We start from the raw sequence: 18084 nt of genomic DNA on the forward strand, positions 1-18084 counted from the left end.
TATTTTTTGGCGAAAGTTTGGTATTCAAAGGGTTAATTGAATTGTTAACTTCATTTCTCGCTGTTTTGAAATCAGCCCAACAAGACTGATCTTTAGTTCGTTTCGCCTTCTTTATCAGGAAGTCCCTTTCATTCATTTTACGTCTTAACCCATACGTAATCCACGGGGACTACTTGCTCCCAATTTTTTTCGATTTCATAGCAGCATGTTTATGGATGCAGGTCAGAAATTGATTCTTCCAAAACTTCCTCATTTCGTTGGGGTCAGAGAATAGACTAATGGCATCCCATAGTATAAATTCAAAGTCCGTTAGAAACTCCTCCTTATTGAAATTTTTAACACCTCGAGTACTGATAATCTCAACACACCCAGGGATGGTATAATGTGTTTTGCGAATTAGATGGACAAGGGAGTGGTCGCTGATACCTAACGGCATAACTCCTGATCTAACTGTTTTGTCTGGGGTATATTAGTTACGCATAGGCCAATTAGGGAGTGAGAATGAGCTGTTACTCTCGTCGGCTCCGTAATCAGTTGACTAAGACCAAAAATCTCACAAACATTGATGAGTTTGGAAGAATTGCTATCTGCAACACCTGATAACAGGTTTGTATTCATATCACCGACAAGTTGGAGCTCCCGATTAGAACCATCAATTTTACCAATGAAATTTTCAAAGTCGTTAAACAGGTCAGGAGGAGAGTTGGGAGGTTTACACCAGTTACTGACAAGAAATGGCCAAGAGTGGGGATTACTTATTTCGATAGTTAAACATTCGAGCCTATCAGTCATAAGCTCCTCTCATACTTTAAAATTAAGGTCACGGTGTAGGTAAAAGCAAACTCCGCCACCTGTTCGATCATTACTTTGTCTGTCTCGCCGAACAATTTCAAAACCTGTTATATAGACTTCCTGGTCGTTAATGGTATCATCTAATTTCCATTCATTGATGGCGAGAATGCCAGTTCTGGAATCTCTCATAAAAACTCTAAGTTCGTCAATATGAGCAGTTAAACTGTTAATGTTTGAGAAAGCGATAGCTAGGCCTCGATTAACCGATCAGCACGGAGCTCTCGAAGTCCTCGGACTCCGCCACGGCAAACTCCTACTGACCATTAATATACGAAATAAAGTTCTGACTCAAAAGACAGGTCCCAGTTCTGTTCAAATGCAGGCGATTAAGATGTTAGTCGGTAGTGATGTTATGATCTAAGAAGCCCCATTCGTTTTGACAGCAGAACTTCCTTAGAATCTTGTTGACCTCCTTGGCTCTTTTAGCCAGTTCATTGTCGTCAGCGCGTGCAGTTAGTGCAGATCAACCATGCGCCCAATGTCAACGATCTCATCCGCACACTCGCGCGAAAAGTTTGAGTTTCGAAGGCTGTTAGTTCCGACATGGATGATTATTGAATCAGGATTCCGGGTCATAATTGGCCTGATGTGATCAGCCATGTAGTTCGTAGTGCAGCCAGGAAAGCTCGAAAGTTTGAAAATTTCGAGCTGATACCAGTTTATTTTTGCTTCTTTTATTTTCGAAAATGTAATTTTACCTATTTTTCGCATAATTATCATAGTTATTTGATGTTCCGGGATGATCCGGAATGTTCTATGTTCCTGGTTTTATCGATTATACGTTCACTAGCAAACGTGACAATCTTGCTTTTCACGGGAACGTTTGTAACTTGATACTTTTGTTTTCCTCGTAAAGGTAAACCACACGATCCCCTTGGTTTCTCGAAAACTTAAGGGCGATGTGCTTTTTTCTTCACTTCTGGAGATAAATGGTATAAAGTTAAATATCTGGGAAAAAATGGAAGAGGAACGATTTTTTTCAAAACGCTAATCATCATTTCACGGATAAACAAAAACTAATCTAATTATCAGATAGTCACGTCTGACATCTCGACGATCACACAGAAAGAACTAAAGACTGTTTTGTAAGCTATACCTATAGTGAAAGAATTATCTATCTATCTATCTGTCTGTCTGTCTGTCTATCTATCTTTCTATCTATCTATCTATCTATATCTATATCTATATCTATATCTATCTATCTATCTATATATATATATATATATATATATATATATATATATATATATATATATATATGTCTGAATTTATGAAAACCGTGTCAAATTTGGGGCAAAACTTTCGCGCCTGCCTGCCGGCGATAGCCGGCAGGGAGGCCTTTGCGGTGCTTGAAAAGCCAGGGGGGCTTCCGTCAAGGAGGGTGGGGAAAGATAGCCCTGGGACCTGGCTACCCGCTGATACCAAGCGGGGCTGCCAGGAGCTAACCCCAGGGGGGTGGGGTGGGTCACAGAGAGAGGCACATTCCTCAGTTAAAACTGCTCATTTTCTTTGCAGGACAGCCTTGGCCGGCAATGCCCTGCAGTCTTAGGGGCTGGCAGCCAGCCAGCCAGACACAAGCAAGTGGACTTTGATCGTAGACGTTGAAGTTCTATTTGTATTTTTTAAAAAATACTTATCACTAAAGACATGTTTTTGTGTGGGAAGGCACTTTTTCCTGCAACAACTGAGGTTGTAGGTGTTGGATCTAGGTTTTAGAATACAATGCCCTTTCTCGTTCTCTTTAGTTCTATAGGAAATGTATTGCTTATTTATTGTTTACTCTTAGATGTCTTGAGTCTTAGATAAAGAGGAAGATTTTGACATTTGCATTTTTCCGCGAATAATTTAATGTTGGATCCTACGTAATTAACTCGGTATACAATCATACAATGATCAACTAAGGCGGCTTATATTAAGGAATCTCTTATTCTGTGTTAAGCTTTCCTCAAATTCATTGGATTGACTTGTTCAATGTAATGTAATTTGGAATTTGTCTGAAAGATTAAAGATTAAAGATTAAATTCGCGCTTGACATTGCCTCTTTATGGATCAATCCTAAGTATATACTAAAAAAATTAGCATTACACGGTGTCTCGTACTACTCTTTATAACACCGAGGAATAGAAAAATATTTAATAGTTTGAAGCATTTTTCCACAACTTTGCACTGAAGCACATGTACATTCGCTGATCCGTACATAACCAGCCTCCTAACATATGTACATCTTATTTAGTGAGCCCTTTTATTGTGTAGCATCGCTTTATAAATTTAATTCTACCCTTAGAGCTCGAAATAAAAGGGATGAGTACGTTGCAGGTCAAAGGAGATAGAAATGTTTCCAAAGAGCGAAAAGCTGGAAAAAACCGTGTTCAAATTAACCGGTGCTAAACGCCTAAAAGATAATAGGCAAACCCAACGAAATTGATCAGAGTTCGAAATAACGGAGAGAAGTTTCTTTCTTCGAGTTAGCCTAGTAGGGATTAAGTTAAATTTGCAACTTACACTACCCGCGTTGATCAGAAGTTCCAGGTGCAATCTGCCTTGATACTTCACTGAGAGATGGATTTGAGAATGGATGTCACGATGTTTTTTTTTTCGCCTTTCGCGACTTCTTCGCGAAGAAATAGTTCAATTCCGCTAAAGTCGTTTGGATTGGTCACATTCCATTGCAGCTCTGCAGCATCTAACGGGGTGGGGGTTTTCCAGCTGCTCGTATATTTTCTTACGATAAAGCGGTGTTTTTGGCAAAGTTTTGAATTGGCGATTATCGGTATCTTTTAGTCACCGTTAGGAAAGGCAGGGAGTTTATCTTTTTTATATAACAAAGGGCTTGTAAGTGGTTTTACTTTATTTAGGTGGGGCAGTAAAAACTTAGAATTTCAAAAGGTACCACCGTATGCATTTATATTACAAGCTAACATTTTCCGATAAAATCATTCCTTCATATGTCCCATCTAAATTTCGTTTTTCGGCCTTTTACCTGGTGCCGCGAGTTAACTTTTATGTAATGCGTTAACTTGTACCCGGCCAACAGCATTGTTTTGGCTAGCACGCCTTCAAAACGTTCCGCGACAGTATGTTCTTTTCATCCTTACTTAGCACGTACAATCTTTTTTAAAAGAATATTGTTTTTAGGCCCAGGCTGAGTATTCTTATCAGTTTTCTGCTTATTCTAGGCTGAAAAAATTCTTGTGAATATTCCTAGATTAGATAAAGGAATACAAAGTCGACTTTGCCGATAAAACTTCAAATTTTAGCTGATCTAATCTTTTCCCCTCTTCCAAGGGAATTCAGCATTAGGTTGATATACTATTCCATTTAAAAATTATCAGTACTGAAGTAAGAAGATAGTATATTTCGGGATGGTATCTTTAACCCCCAGGAAACGTATTTGTGCTTGTAGTATTCACAACGAAATGGCAAGGTGCCTGCCGGTTACACTCTTTCTCTTTAGAATATTGAGGCTGAACTTTGCGAAATTTTAAGAATATTTTAAGCATGAACCCGAGGCTGCGATTTTGAAGCATGGCTCTGTTCTGTCATACACTATAATGTCTATATTCTAAGAATATTCACAATAATATTTTCAGCCTACAATCGGCAGAAAGACAAGAACATTCAGCCAGGAAAAAAAAACTATCCTTATAAAAAAGGAGTGTAATGTCCCGTGTTTAATGCCCGTTTTATCTATATCTCGGCCAACCTAAAGCCTTCATTTTCCTCCGAAAGGTTTACTTGTTTATTTCCAACTTAACGTTTCTTGCAACTGTGAAGTTCAAGAATGGCTTACAAAATCAGTATGCGTGTTTGCACAGGTCGAGCAATCTTTATTTGTTTTTGTTGAGGTTTGAATCCCTCGATACGGGGTTTCGCTGTATTTAAAATTGAAAGAGTTTTATATTAGTCAATTGTTTCTTTATCTCATGAGCTCACTTGTTTTGTTTATCTTACCAGCCAAGCTAAGTATCCACTCCGCACTATATAAATTGTAAGAAAGAATCGACGTCTCCGGAAAGAGATCATTCAATTGCATAAACGTGACCCATTGACCTTCCAAGTGTCAACACTCTGATAGGTCCTTATAGACGTCACCCAGAATCAGTACGTGTCTTAGTGAAGCAACTCCCAACAACTTCCAACGTAGATTAAGTAAAACGCTTTACCGCGAAGAATCGTGAACTTTCTCCGTTAAAAATGCAAATCACGTAGTCGAACGAATAAACAGATACATAAACGCACTCTAAAAGCAATGACAATTCACAAACTTAAAAATATGTTCCCAAAAGCACTCGTCTTGCAACTTGATTATCACAAGACTTTGCCCTGTCCAAAGATCTCAGCACAAGATAGCCACTATTCGAGGAAAATAAGAACCAATCTTCTCGGAATATACTGTGCAAATGAAGAAACTATTCACTGCTTCCTCTACGATGACAGTGTTGGTGGAGCAGGACCGAACGAGGTAATATCTTTGTTGAACAATCTACTCGAAAAAATGGAAACAAAATATGGCAGATTTGATCAGCTAACAATCTGGTGTGATAACTCTCCGGGCCAATTTAAAGAATGCTTCTTGTTTTTTTACCTCGATTACCTGGTGAAAAAGGGACAGTTTCTGAGAATAGACCTCAAGTTTCTTTTAGAGGGACATTCCTACTCGATATGCGACAGGCGTTTTGGCTGTATTCAGAAGTTTTTTGACACAGTAGAGAGGGTTGAGTTACCACAAGAATGGGCAACTTTGCTGAAGAACAGTCCTTTAAAAAATATCGAGGTACACTGGGCAACTTTAAACATGATCAAGGACTATAAATCCTGGCTTAGGATGCAGTATATATCCAGGTGTGAGGGTCTAGATAAGGAGAAATTTGAAGTCAGAAGGTTAGCGTGGCTAAATTTTGGTTATGGAGAAGTTGCAGATTTCGAGGGGAAATTGGAACTTGTACACCATCCTGAGACTGTGCTTATACGGTTTAATATTGACACTAAAGAGAAGCCAAGAATGGTTTCGTTCTACAAAAAAAAGCAAATGACGGAATTGAATTCCGATTTACTCGTACCTGCAAGACATGAACAGAGGCCTGTAAATAATCAAGTGAAAAAAGACTGTTTAAAGTTAGCGCGAAAATATTTATCTGAACGCGCACAAGCTTTTTATGCCTCACTAGCTTGTGAAGAAGACTCCTCAGATGATGAAAGTTAATAACTTTTATTATACTTTTTCTACCGAGGATGTTCACTTTATCCACAAACTTGAATAAATACACAATACTTTTTTATACATGTATTTGTGCCACTAGAACTGAAGTTACTGGCCATGGGGAAGGGTCTGGCTATTGGAATACAACGCCCACTCTTTGTCATTGTAGTCCCATAGTAGCTCTACTGTTTCTGGGATGTCATGCAGGGCGACAAGAAAAACCCTTGGATTTCTTGAGTTTTTGTTGGCGATGAAGGGCCTTACATTAGCGTTGTTCCTCGAGTGATTCAATGTTGCACCCCACGGTAATTCGCCCCTCACATTGCCTCTATATGGATCAATCCTAAATATAAATACAAAAAAGAGAACATTACACAGCGTTTCGCACTACTCTTTATAAAATGAGGAACAGAAAAACATTTCATTGTTTGATGCAGGTTTCAACAACGTAGCACTGAAGTACATGTACATACGTATATCCGTACCCAGCAAGCCTCCCAACAGATATGCATCTTATTCAGTGAGTCCTTTTTAGAGTGTAGTATCGCTTTATAAATTTATGTTTACGAGACTTGTGGCTCTTTTGGCGAACACTTAGCACGAAGGGCAAGCAAAGATGCAAATTGCGAGTTAAACGTACCAAGTGCTAGCGTTTTCAAGTGCCACTTGATTCATGGCACTCTAGAACAAGGAAATGTATCGCTTATGTCGGGAAGCGCCGTGAAATGTCACTCGTGCTTCATCAGTTAATGTTGCGTCGTGTTAAAACAAAATCCGCAGAATTTCATCAAGTAGCAGGAACGTACTATCGCAAACTTTGATTCAAATTAATTTCATTTTAAGCAGGAGCGTATAAGAAGGAAAGTTTCTTCAATTTTATATTGAAAATTCGACCAATTCGAATACTGCGAACTAACATAGCAGTGCGTGATGAAGTAGAAACAGTTTACGGTATCTGACTAGCTTTCCTGACGAATCACTGTAACACGGTCTACGCATGAAGAGCCCACCCATATGGCAGCAACATAGATTTAAGCTAGAACGAAGAATTGTGCCTCATATTTTGAGTACTTTTTTAACGAATTTCCGTCTTTTATTTCGTAAAAAGATCTCATTCCTATCAACTTCTTATAACGCTTTTTTCTCCCGGAAAGTAACGATCCCTCGAAAGTAACCACAGCCCGAAAGTAAGAAGCTCCAAAGACTGCTAATTCCGAAAGTAACGTCGATCGTTACTTTCGGAAGTTTACGGTATCATACTAAATACTACAATGCTTCGTAAAAGATTTATGCAACGTTTTCTTTCCTTAAACGATGACTTCGCACCGTTTTACGCGCACGGTTAAGGGCTACAAAAATCCGTTTAATTGTTCTCCCACAATACAAATTGAACAATGTGAGATGTCTGAACTTCTTTTACGCGTTACTCGTACAACTGCTTCTAATGAGTACAGCTGGACAACAATAAGAACACCTAGAAATGAGGACGTGATTGGTGAGCAAAAACGGAAAAACAACTCCTTATTAGCTTGCATCTTGAGTCCTCATTTACAGTGTGTCATGTAAATGCTGTACGTAGACTTTGAAATTGCTTTTGTATCATAAGCTCTGTCACCAATCTTGTAGTTTTCTGTTCAAAGTGGTCTATTTAAGAGCTAACCTACTATATATCTTATTATCTTGATTATAAAAAAAGCGTCTCTGTTTATCCCACGGAGTCGCCATTGAATAAATTGATATGTTCAAATTTCATTTCATTTCATTTCTAAACCAAACTACGTTAATTTTCCAATTTGCCCCTGAATTTTCAATATAGTATACATAGCAAATTATAAAACAAATCTCAAAACACGCTTATGTACACACTTATAATAGCACTCACGCAATCTGGCGACCCGCACTCTCGAAAACCATGAGGGCGCAAACTTTCCCTTCCTCTCGGTAGATCTCCTCACGCCTCTTAGCTTCTTCCAAAGTCAGCACTTCTCCTTCATATTCACATAGGACCTCGCACTTTTTAATGTCCCGCGAGGCGAAGGCGCATTTTCCCGCTTTTCTTACCGGGTCACTCGGCACATCGTGGAGCTTTAGAAATAAACATAATGTTCAGCATTCCGGCGACAGGTTAAATGTCCAGAAAGATAACACGAGATAGCTGATATTATGCATAACTGCTTACCTCAATTGGTGGAGCAGGTTTGGGGTTGAGGGACATATAATGCTGAACTCTCTCAGCCATTACACGCCCCCCAAATTCAACGGCTGGCTCTCTCTTTGGACGCTGTAGGGCTATCCCCGTATACCCTCGAATGTTTCCACCAGCTTGGGTAGTTGATGCTATTGGCCATAGCCTCTGTTGGCCATATACAAGAACCGCTTTCTTAAATTGCTGATAAACACAAGGTAAAAAACATACAATGTTTAAATGCTGATAATGGTTCGCTCAATTTACATACATTTTTTCTCGATTACTATCATTCTTAACGACTTAGGAAACTGAGTTAAAATCGGGCCTACAATTACACAGGGCGGACATATATCTTAAACTGTTGAACTACTTGTACAAAGAACGAAGTAGGTAATCCGTAAAGATCAGCTACAGTTGGACTCTGCTATTTCGAACTCTCTGATGAAAAGAAACCCTCATCGTTTAGCTTATCTCTAGTTTAAAAGTCATAGCTCCTAGTATCAATAATATGTAAATAATAACCAGTCAAAAATAGTTCGTAACGCTTGTAATAAACATTTTCGTAAATCTTTCTCTAAGTAGTTGGATAGTAAGCTTATTGTATATTAATGGTATAATTAACAATTAGACCCGTAGCCTGCAAGGGCTATTAACCCGTGGCCCTTGAGGGCGAAGGGTCTAATTGTTTTAGTATCACCCAACTAGTCGGACAGAAAAGGCAATAATAAAGTTAGCAAATGCAAGTTGAAGAAATATTTGTTTGGGAATAAAACGAAAGAAAGCGTCATGCTCGATTGCGCCAATTTCGCTACTCGAGGACTATTACTAATAGTCCTCTACTAGCGTAGCCAATTAAAATGAAGGATTTGTATCAGTCCACTAGTTGGGTGATACTAATATAAAATAGATCGATGTGCGGGTTCATGCTGTTATTATATTTACGTTTCTAACTCAATTATTTTTAATTATAAAGTGTAGATGAAAGACAACTCATTTGACTTTTTGAAGCGCTTAATTTGCGTTAGCTAACCATCTGCAATAGCAGCTCGTTTTGTGTGCGATATCGCAGCGTGTTCAAATGGAGAGAGGATTATTATTGGAGCATGTACACACAACTTATAAACAAGAAAAGGTGATATCATGGTGAAATGAAGACCGAATCGTACCGAAAATAGTTACAACTTTAGGCTCGACAAAAATAAGGCCACCATAAATCGTCTGTGTAAACGGGCTTTAAATGAGCCTAAAGTTGAGGAGGTAATTGATAATTGGTAATTCTTTATTTATCGTGACAACTCCGCTTAGCTAAAAAGCTACTTTACAGGAAGAGCATTAAGGTAAAAGATTAAAGTACGATCACATTAGTTTCTCAACGGTGATCTGATATATGTTTCAATGTTGATATAGTTTTCAATTGTATCATTGCAGTTGGAAATAAAAGGGATTGGTACGTCGCAGGTCATGGGACACAAAAATCAATTCCAAAGAGCGGAAAGTTTGAAATAACCGAGTTCGAATTAACCGTTGCTAAATGCCTAAAATAACACCGGGGCACACCCAAGGGAAACAGATTAGAGTTCGAAAAAACGGGGAGTACAGTGTTTTTTTCGGGTTAGCCTAGTAGGGATTAAGTTAAATTTGTAGGGTCCAACTGTAGTCACAATAGTTTAATGTAATCGGGTTCCAAGAATTTTAATACTTACCCTGTAAAAACTTCCCTTTTTCATGAGATACTGAGTTTGCCCGCGCGTACTGTCCTCTTCTGTCCACAATGAGACGACCCTGCAATATTCCTTAAAAATTTCTTCAGAAGAAACAAAACTTGTCTCTTCTGTCAAAGCAACAGATTTAAGGATAAACTCTTGTAAAAACGGACATTTTGCTGCTCGTTTGTGCTTAAGCATAACTCTTCTAACATTCGCAAATTTGGGCGGCATCTTTGCAGTGCTCCTACAGGTGTTTGTGAGCTGACGATCAAAGCGTTTTATTTATAGGTACTGAGATTTACCCATAAAAATCGTAGGAAACAACTGGTGCTGGCTGATTAGCCAATCAGAAACGCGAATCAGAAATTTCACTAGTGAAGAAAAATCAGCAACTGAACCGGAGCAATGAATTTTCACTAGTGATACTAGTAAAGATGCATACATGCCGTTGGTCTATCGTAGAGTGTTGTTTAGCCCAGAAAACAATAATTGCTATTTACAAAACTAAACAACAAATCAAATTGCTGGAAAGCTACTCGAGGAAAACGATTTAATGCTTCGAGGACGGTAGAAGATTTCTGTATGGGATGAGGCCGGGGTGGGGGTAGCGGAGGGGGGTTGTTTGCGCAACCTTGGTCAAAGTGGACGAAGCAATCAAAATGTACTTATTGATTGTCTGAGGCGTTTATTTAGGATAGTAGCAACTTTATGGACCTATGAAACATTCAGTGAAAACATTGACCTGTAAGCTTTCTTTTTTTTTATTTATTTATTTTCCTGTTCGGTGTTTACCATACAAAGTAACATCGGAACTCGTGCAAAAAATAATTCAAAGGCGACGCGTCAGGAGACATATCTAGCAAAACCCGTGAGAGCGCTCTCCGCTATTGTCACCTTCTAAAAGCAACTCAATTGGATCATTTCTAATTTTGAATTTCTTGTTCAGCTTTGATGGAACCACCGACGTTTTCAAGTCGTTTTGTTTACTTTTTAATCTTGAAATATCCAAGTACCGATGAAATAAACAAATTACCAACGCAGCTGTTTCTAAATTGCTGTGAAGTTGCACACGGAAAGTCTCTATAAACATAAAAAGGAGAGCATTTATTATTGGAATGTTAGTTACAATTCTTAAGTTTGATTCCTGTAAACTGGAGGTATATTTCGTGACAAGGTCAATCAGTTGCCACCGCCTCGTATTTCGTTGACGGCCCGTCAGGATTTTTCAGCTAAATTAATCTTATCAGGCTTCATCATAATTCGAACTCCGTCAGCAAATAAACGTGTCTACACACTTAGCCTAGTAAGTGTATAACAGCGAGGGTACTTGTAAAACAGCGAAGTACATGCGTATAGATAATTTGTCTGTGTAAATATTCCGCGAGGTTGAAGATATTAAGACCCGGTAAAGGTACCGACTTAGTGATGTCAGTCGAATGAGGGTCCTGTTAAATTTCTCAACTTCAGAAAGATTGTATCTATATTTAACACATTTTGGGATTTGGGTTTGAAGTTGAATGCATCAGTCTCTAATGATCAAGCTACAATAAATCAAAAACAGGAACAAGAAGTCCATTTCAATATAATTTTTATTTATTAAATGGCCTGTTGAACTTTTGTAGCGAGAATAGTTACATCGTATTTTAAGGAAGCGAATCTAGCCTCGCTTTCTCTTAAGTGAGACTGGCGTTGAGTTCTCAGCCGACAAATTTCATCTTCGGACCTGTGCCGCCCAGTTTTCCTCAATTGTTCCTTCAATTTATTGGAATTATTGTCGCAAGTTTGACAGGTATCTTGTCTCGCTTTTCTAAAACTAAGCATTTCCTTCAATTCACTGTTAAATATGTTTCTAAATGACGAAAAACTTAAAACTGGACCTTTATTGTTTCTTCTTAAACTGGTTGTCTTTAAATCTGGGTTTTCCTTAAGGAACTCAGACCACATTTGACGCATGGACACTTTTGAGTCAAAATACTTCTTAGCATTAGTTCGTGACTTCCGGTAATGGGATTCGCTTGCCTCGTATGAGCAAATAAAGTTTATCACCATGTTTTTCACGAGGGGCAAAAATTTTCTTGGCGTTCTCTGGCCCCTCTGGTCGGGTTCTACGGAAGGATTATCCAGATGAATTTTTTTCAGCAACACTTGTATCTTGCTTGATGACAATCCATAGCATTTTCTAAATGCGGTCCGACATACCTTTCCCAGTGGTGGTATGGTATAATTTACCCTCCGTTTTCCTCCTACGGTTACTCTTATTTCCATGAGCTTGGAAAAGAGGTAATTCTGTTCATTGTATGACTTTCGATAAACCGTGTTTCTTTGACCTCGTATAATAATTCTTGTTTGGAATGGACCTCTCCTCAAAAGGCAACCACTGTGACAGCAGGTCAAAAGTAGCCGATTTATATCTCTGAAAGCAGCATTTTTTCGTCTCAATATCGTTCGCCTATCCTTTGCCACGTAAGTCTTCTGGAGCTTGTGGCTGGTAACCAATTTCCTCCTTCCCTTTTCGACTGAACTCGCGATTGGATCACCATGGACAAAATACTGTCACGGCCTTGCGGAATCGAATTTGTATACAAGGTTGTTTAGGTCTTTTCCATCGCCATGGAGAGCGCCTGTTAGAATCGAGGGATTGTTGGAAGTCGTCATATTGTGAACGCAGTTTTGGCGAGCTTTCTGAAACGTAAAAAGCTGGCGTTTTTATTCTATGGCCTGACGTGACCGAACGAATGTGCGAGCATTGTCCAGTTTGTTTACAAGCCTGACACGTCGACTGGCTGTCAAAAATTGCGAAATAGAACAGTCTGGAATCAGCCGTCAGCGAACACGCCCACCTATTTAACTCAGGCGAACACGTCCCTTATTTTCATCGCAAATATTCTGGAAAATATTACTTCCTTAAATTAAACCAAATCCATGTTTTGAAAAACAAATCTCCAACGAACTCGAAGGCAGAGGTATAATAATTAAACATTATACGAGGCTTGAATTACTTTCGCAGCCTCTGGGGTGGACCACAGCCTGCTGTGAATATTTTTTTTCTTCTGTCGCCGATTTGCAAGAGATAAGTTTGAAATACACTACAAAGTGGTACACCGCATTAATTATTAAATACTTCCCTCAACGGACATTTAATAAAGTTCTTTATTATATGGATGAACATGAACTAGTCCGCAATGAAAAACAAAAACTTCGTGAGCAGTCGATCTGCAGTCCATATTTTGTAATATGGACCGCTGAGAAGGACCGCCCACGAACCAATTACGGCAAATTGCGTTTTCAATTCATTCCGCAAAATAAAGAGTTTTTTTTAAGAAGAAATCTTGTTACCTTCATACCACAAAAGCGACGCGAGAAACGTAAATAAATGTTAACCTTTCACGCGCTCGTTACCGGGAATGCCTATTCGGAGACGCATACTTGGAGAGGCGCATCAATTTATCAGTCCGATATTACATAGAAGCAAATCAGATAAAGTAGACTGTTCAACAGCCTCTCTATTTACGCACGCGAAAGAAAACGCGAGCGCGAAATAAAAAGCGAGATCCCTTTGTTCAAGTCGATTTTATGCGCGAGTTCGACGATAGGCTCGATTACCAGCCGCTGTTCGGGAAAGGAGCCTAGTTCGACGATCGAATAAAAAAACGTGAAAATAGAGGGCCGTGAACAGTCTAAGATAAATAGAAAACTTTTATATAGCAGTCTTATACACCGAAATCCAAAGTGCTTAACACCCAAGAAATTTATCAAAACCATCTCCATAGAGATAAACTATTTTGAGTGTTGTTTCTGACTATAGTTTGCCTGTGACTTTTCGCTCATACGCGGGAAAGACCGCGCGCAGGACTGGAAATTGGCGAACATGATAACTTCTGATTGTAAGCTCGTGGCGGTCAAATTAAATCGTGCTATGAAATGATATTTTTCGATGGTTTCACAAAGGTAACCACCTGAACGACGGCCATAATTCCATTCTATAAAGCTACACGGAATAGACTGACTTCAGGCGTGGATTATAAGCTCCCGTTTTAGCTCTGCTGGGATACCTGGACTGAGCGGTAAGTTTGCTTGCAATCTGATAATCTTTAGCTTATCTGAGTTATCGGCTTATGTTTTAGCAAAGAACTGGGTAAAAGCCTGGCGAAATTTCCTCCACTACTGAGTAATATACATCCTGGGATATAATTTTCAGCCTAAATGTGTTAAATGCAAGGCGAACCGAAGTGGAAAAACCGCGAATCTTTACTACCGCAGCCCGAAGCCTGCAAAATTGTTGTCAAATGAGTCAGAGCTGTCGCCAATGAAATACTTCTTTAACCACGTTCTTTGTCTGAAGTTACAGAAAGCAGGAATGGCCATCATCCGATTGTAGCTGTTGTTGAGAATGACAAATGTCAAAAAGTGAGTTTGAGCGTTGAATAGTAGTGACACATGCTAAGTTGTTACCGTTGAAACCAATTATCCTTAAGGGTACAGTTGAACCTTTATTTTCGAATATAGTTTCCTGTATGTTCGCTATAAAGCTAAGTTGTGAAAAACGGCCTTCGTAGCTTTCCTCGGCATAATGCTCAGTTAGGCTGACATATTATTATGATTTTAAAAGATAAAATAAGTTGTCACTACAGCTGATTTATGTGAGTTTCAATCCTTCGTCAGCTAAGAATGAACAGAATGAAGTCGTGAAATATTGGCCAAGCTTATTTTGGCCCGTCTATTTTCTACACGTTTATCACTAGAAATAAATCGATAAATGTATACCCTCTTGATTTAAAAGACCCTTTAAGCAATCTCCCGTTCGTTTTGCTATTGAGTGACCCGGCCTAGTAATTGGGCAACTATAATAAGCTAAGTTTAAATTTAAGCTTAAATACGGGTTATTCAACGATCACGGACGTTACATTTGCACGAATATGGCAGGAGAAAAAGCATTAAAAAAGATACAAAAAAAATCATTCCCTCTGACTTAAATTCTTTATGACAGATAGAGAAGAGTTGCATGTTTAGTTGAGAACCCGTCAAATTGACTCTTTTCCAAAAAAAAAAATATATTGAAGCTTAAATAAATGGAGCTTTCATGGACGTTTAACAGCTGAGTCAACCAAGTTCTCAAGTGTAAATCTTAAACCGTAATTTCCTGTGAATTGTGAAAACATAAAAACCATTGATATTGTTTGTTTAGGTACAAGGTAACACTTAAATTATGTACTGATAAATATTTCTTTCAATTGGTGCTTTTTATTTGATAATAAAACATTGTCATGGACGTCACATTCCAGATCATGGACTTAATACAGTGTTTCAAAAAGAAAATGAAATTAATGATGTTGAAAATATAATTTCCCTGTTCCTTCTTGACTTTTCCCACATTTATTAGAAAACTGGCCAAATGAAGCAAATATCAATCGGTTCAAGCAGCTTGTAAAGACAGACAATGTTATGTTTAGCTTTTTATTGATATCTGGTTAGCTATTTTATTTGAAATTGTACCATGTTTTGTACTTTTTAGCAATCATTGCATGGTACATCTACGTCTTTAAAGATTAATTTTAGTTTCATTTTTATGATGTAAACCATACTTAAAAATTTCATGGAAAGCTGCACTATTAAATTTTTTTAATATTAGGGCCTGTTTACAAGGAGAGAGGGTTACCTTAGAAGGCGGGTTACCCTAGCACTCACACATTTCCTTTTTTTTTCTTCATGTTTACAAGGCAGCTAGGGTAAACCCAGTAGGTGGGTTACCCTATCTACGTGCTAGGGTTACCCTGGCAGGCGGGTTAATTTTTTCCCTCTGTAAACACTCCAGATAGGGTTAACCCGCCTACCCCGATTAACTTTCTAATTGTTTCTAGACCCTTTGAATATAACCGTGCATTAAGTTCTCCCCGGTTGTAGGGTTACCCAACCTGTAAAATTTTGCTTGTAAACCCGGGCTATCTTTTGCCTTGCAGTTAGGTTTAACCCGCTCGCTAGGGTAACTCTCCCTCCTTGTAAACAGGCCCTTATTATTATTATTATTATTGTTATTATTATTACTATTATTATTGTTATTATTAGAAAAGGTTTTTCTAAAAAACTGCATTGTTTCAAGCTCTTTTTGAACATAGCTAATTTGATCTAGAATGGATAATAAGTTACTAGGTCTTTTGTTGAGAGTATGTTTGCATGGTTTCAGACTAATAACCTTTGTTCAGTTCTAAATTCTTAAACTTAAGAGACAAACACAAGTCTTATATTCAATGACATTAAATTTTAATCACAGAGCTATAATGACCATTTGTTGTGTTCACTTCAAAAGAGGAAAAAAACTTACGCTAATTACTGTGATGATCAATCATGTCTTCATACTTTGACATTTTGTTGACTATTACATGTACATTATTGTGTTGTTGCTATTATTATTCTACTTATTATTATTATTATTATTATTATTATTATTATTAATTCAACGGTAATTGCTCGAGTTCTAAGTCCTAATTTTTTGTTGAACAAAAAACTAACTTTTAGAACCAAGCTTTTTGGGCAATTATTACGAAGCCTCTTGCATTTACTGTTGTTCATGGTATATCACATCCATGAATGTAACATTCATGACAAATTTAACGGCAAGTTTTTTGAGTGACCTTTTGGAACTGATAAGTTTTGTTGCGACAGATGTATGTTACTTGGTCAAGTAATTAAAAAAAAACATCTAGTATGTTATTTTTATATCGGGCTTAGATACAAGCCATGAGAAAAAACAAATTGCTCTAAATTACAGGGAATACTTTACTTGACATCCATGACAAAATTTTTGGCAGTTACACATTTCTTTAAGAATAGGTAAGATGAAAATACTTTGGTTCTAACCTGGACATTTAATATTACATTTAATGTGTACTAAACTCAGTTGTTTGACTTATGGTTAAAAGATTATTGCATCCATAATGCCAAAATACAAGGAGTCTATTAGTAGTCCCTTAGTTTGGGGAGGGCCCCCCACCCCCCAACCCCTCAGTAATGCATGATGATTTTTAAAACAGCAGTCCTTGTGCATTTTGGCTATGGACTTAAAATCCTAGAATAAGGTATTTTTAAAATGGTCCTTTCCTTTATTCTCATGTGGAATGGGCCATACATACAAGAAACTTTAATAGAAGCAGCAAAAAGAAACAAAATAAACTTGAGTGTAAAAGAAAACTGAGAAACACTCATCCTTTGTATTTCAAGTTCAAAACACACAAAATTTGTTAATTTTATAATGATAACATTAATTTCCACCTAAGAAAATACATTGTGTTGCACTGTGCACCTGTTCATTAAAACTGCTCATCTTCTTTGCAGGACAGCCTTGGCCGGCAATGCCCTGCAGTCTTAGGGGCTGGCAGCCAGCCAGCCAGACACAAGCAAGGTGGGTGAGTAGGCTGTGCGTTGACAGAGTGCCTGTGGTTGATCGAGTGAAAAAGCCTGTGTATTTTCTTGGAAAAGTGTCAGGGTGGTTGTGTTGAAATTAGCACGGTTTTCATAAATCCAGACATATATTGGGGCAGAATGATTTAGGGGGGGCTCCAGTTTAGCTGCTGTGGCCCCAAACCAGTCATGGGAATCACTTCCAGCCGGCAGGTGCATGCTGGGGGCATTTCCCGGGCATTCCCCGCCAATATATGTCTGAATTTATGAAAACCGTGTCAAATTTGGGGCAAAACTTTCGCGCCTGCCTGCCGGCGATAGCCGGTAGGGAGGCCTTTGCGGTGCTTGAAAAGCCAGGGGGGCTTCCGTCAAGGAGGGTGGGGGAAGATAGCCCTGGGACCTGGCTACCCGCTGATACCAAGCGGGGCTGCCAGGAGCTAACCCCAGGGGGGTGGGGTGGGTCACAGAGAGAGGCACATTCCTCAGTTAAAACTGCTCATTTTCTTTGCAGGACAGCCTTGGCCGGCAATGCCCTGCAGTCTTAGGGGCTGGCAGCCAGCCAGCCAGACACAAGCAAGGTGGGTGAGTAGGCTGTGTGTTGACAGAGTGCCTGTGGTTGATCGAGTGAAAAAGCCTGTGTATTTTCTTGGAAAAGTGTCAGGGTGGTTGTGTTGAAATTAGCACGGTTTTCATAAATCCAGACATATATATATATATATTTTTTTTTTTTTTTTTTTTTTTTT

The 18084-nt window shown here is 38.6% G+C and overlaps 2 protein-coding genes, 1 long non-coding RNA gene and 1 pseudogene across 3 annotated transcripts; 2 read left to right on the forward strand and 2 right to left on the reverse strand.

Annotated features, from left to right (window-relative positions):
- The first annotated feature begins 5072 nt into the window (after positions 1-5072).
- Positions 5073-6131, forward strand: LOC149108955 (uncharacterized). Its single transcript, XM_089294940.1, has one exon. The coding sequence runs from the start codon at positions 5102-5104 to the stop codon at positions 6053-6055; it is 954 nt and encodes a 317-aa protein (XP_089151066.1). The 5' UTR covers positions 5073-5101; the 3' UTR covers positions 6056-6131.
- Positions 6043-10550, reverse strand: LOC149108956 (uncharacterized). Its single transcript, XM_089294941.1, has 4 exons — positions 9944-10550; positions 8232-8441; positions 7935-8137; positions 6043-6395 (listed from the first exon to the last, which is right to left on the reverse strand). The coding sequence occupies exons 1-4, from the start codon at positions 10175-10177 to the stop codon at positions 6161-6163; spliced, it is 882 nt and encodes a 293-aa protein (XP_089151067.1). The 5' UTR covers positions 10178-10550; the 3' UTR covers positions 6043-6160.
- A 967-nt stretch (positions 10551-11517) lies between these two features.
- Positions 11518-12637, reverse strand: LOC149108957 (uncharacterized; annotated as a pseudogene).
- Positions 12638-13522: 885 nt separating this feature from the next.
- LOC149108958 (uncharacterized) lies at positions 13523-18055 on the forward strand. The gene is made up of 4 exons (XR_016208843.1): positions 13523-14010; positions 14289-14353; positions 17276-17342; positions 17853-18055. It is a non-coding gene; the product is annotated as an uncharacterized LOC149108958 (long non-coding RNA).
- The last annotated feature ends 29 nt before the right edge of the window (positions 18056-18084 follow it).

Source organism: Orbicella faveolata, unplaced genomic scaffold (genome assembly GCF_042242905.1).
Source record: "Orbicella faveolata isolate gen_17 unplaced genomic scaffold, um_ofav_v1 contig_25, whole genome shotgun sequence".
Lineage (NCBI taxonomy): Eukaryota > Metazoa > Cnidaria > Anthozoa > Scleractinia > Merulinidae > Orbicella > Orbicella faveolata.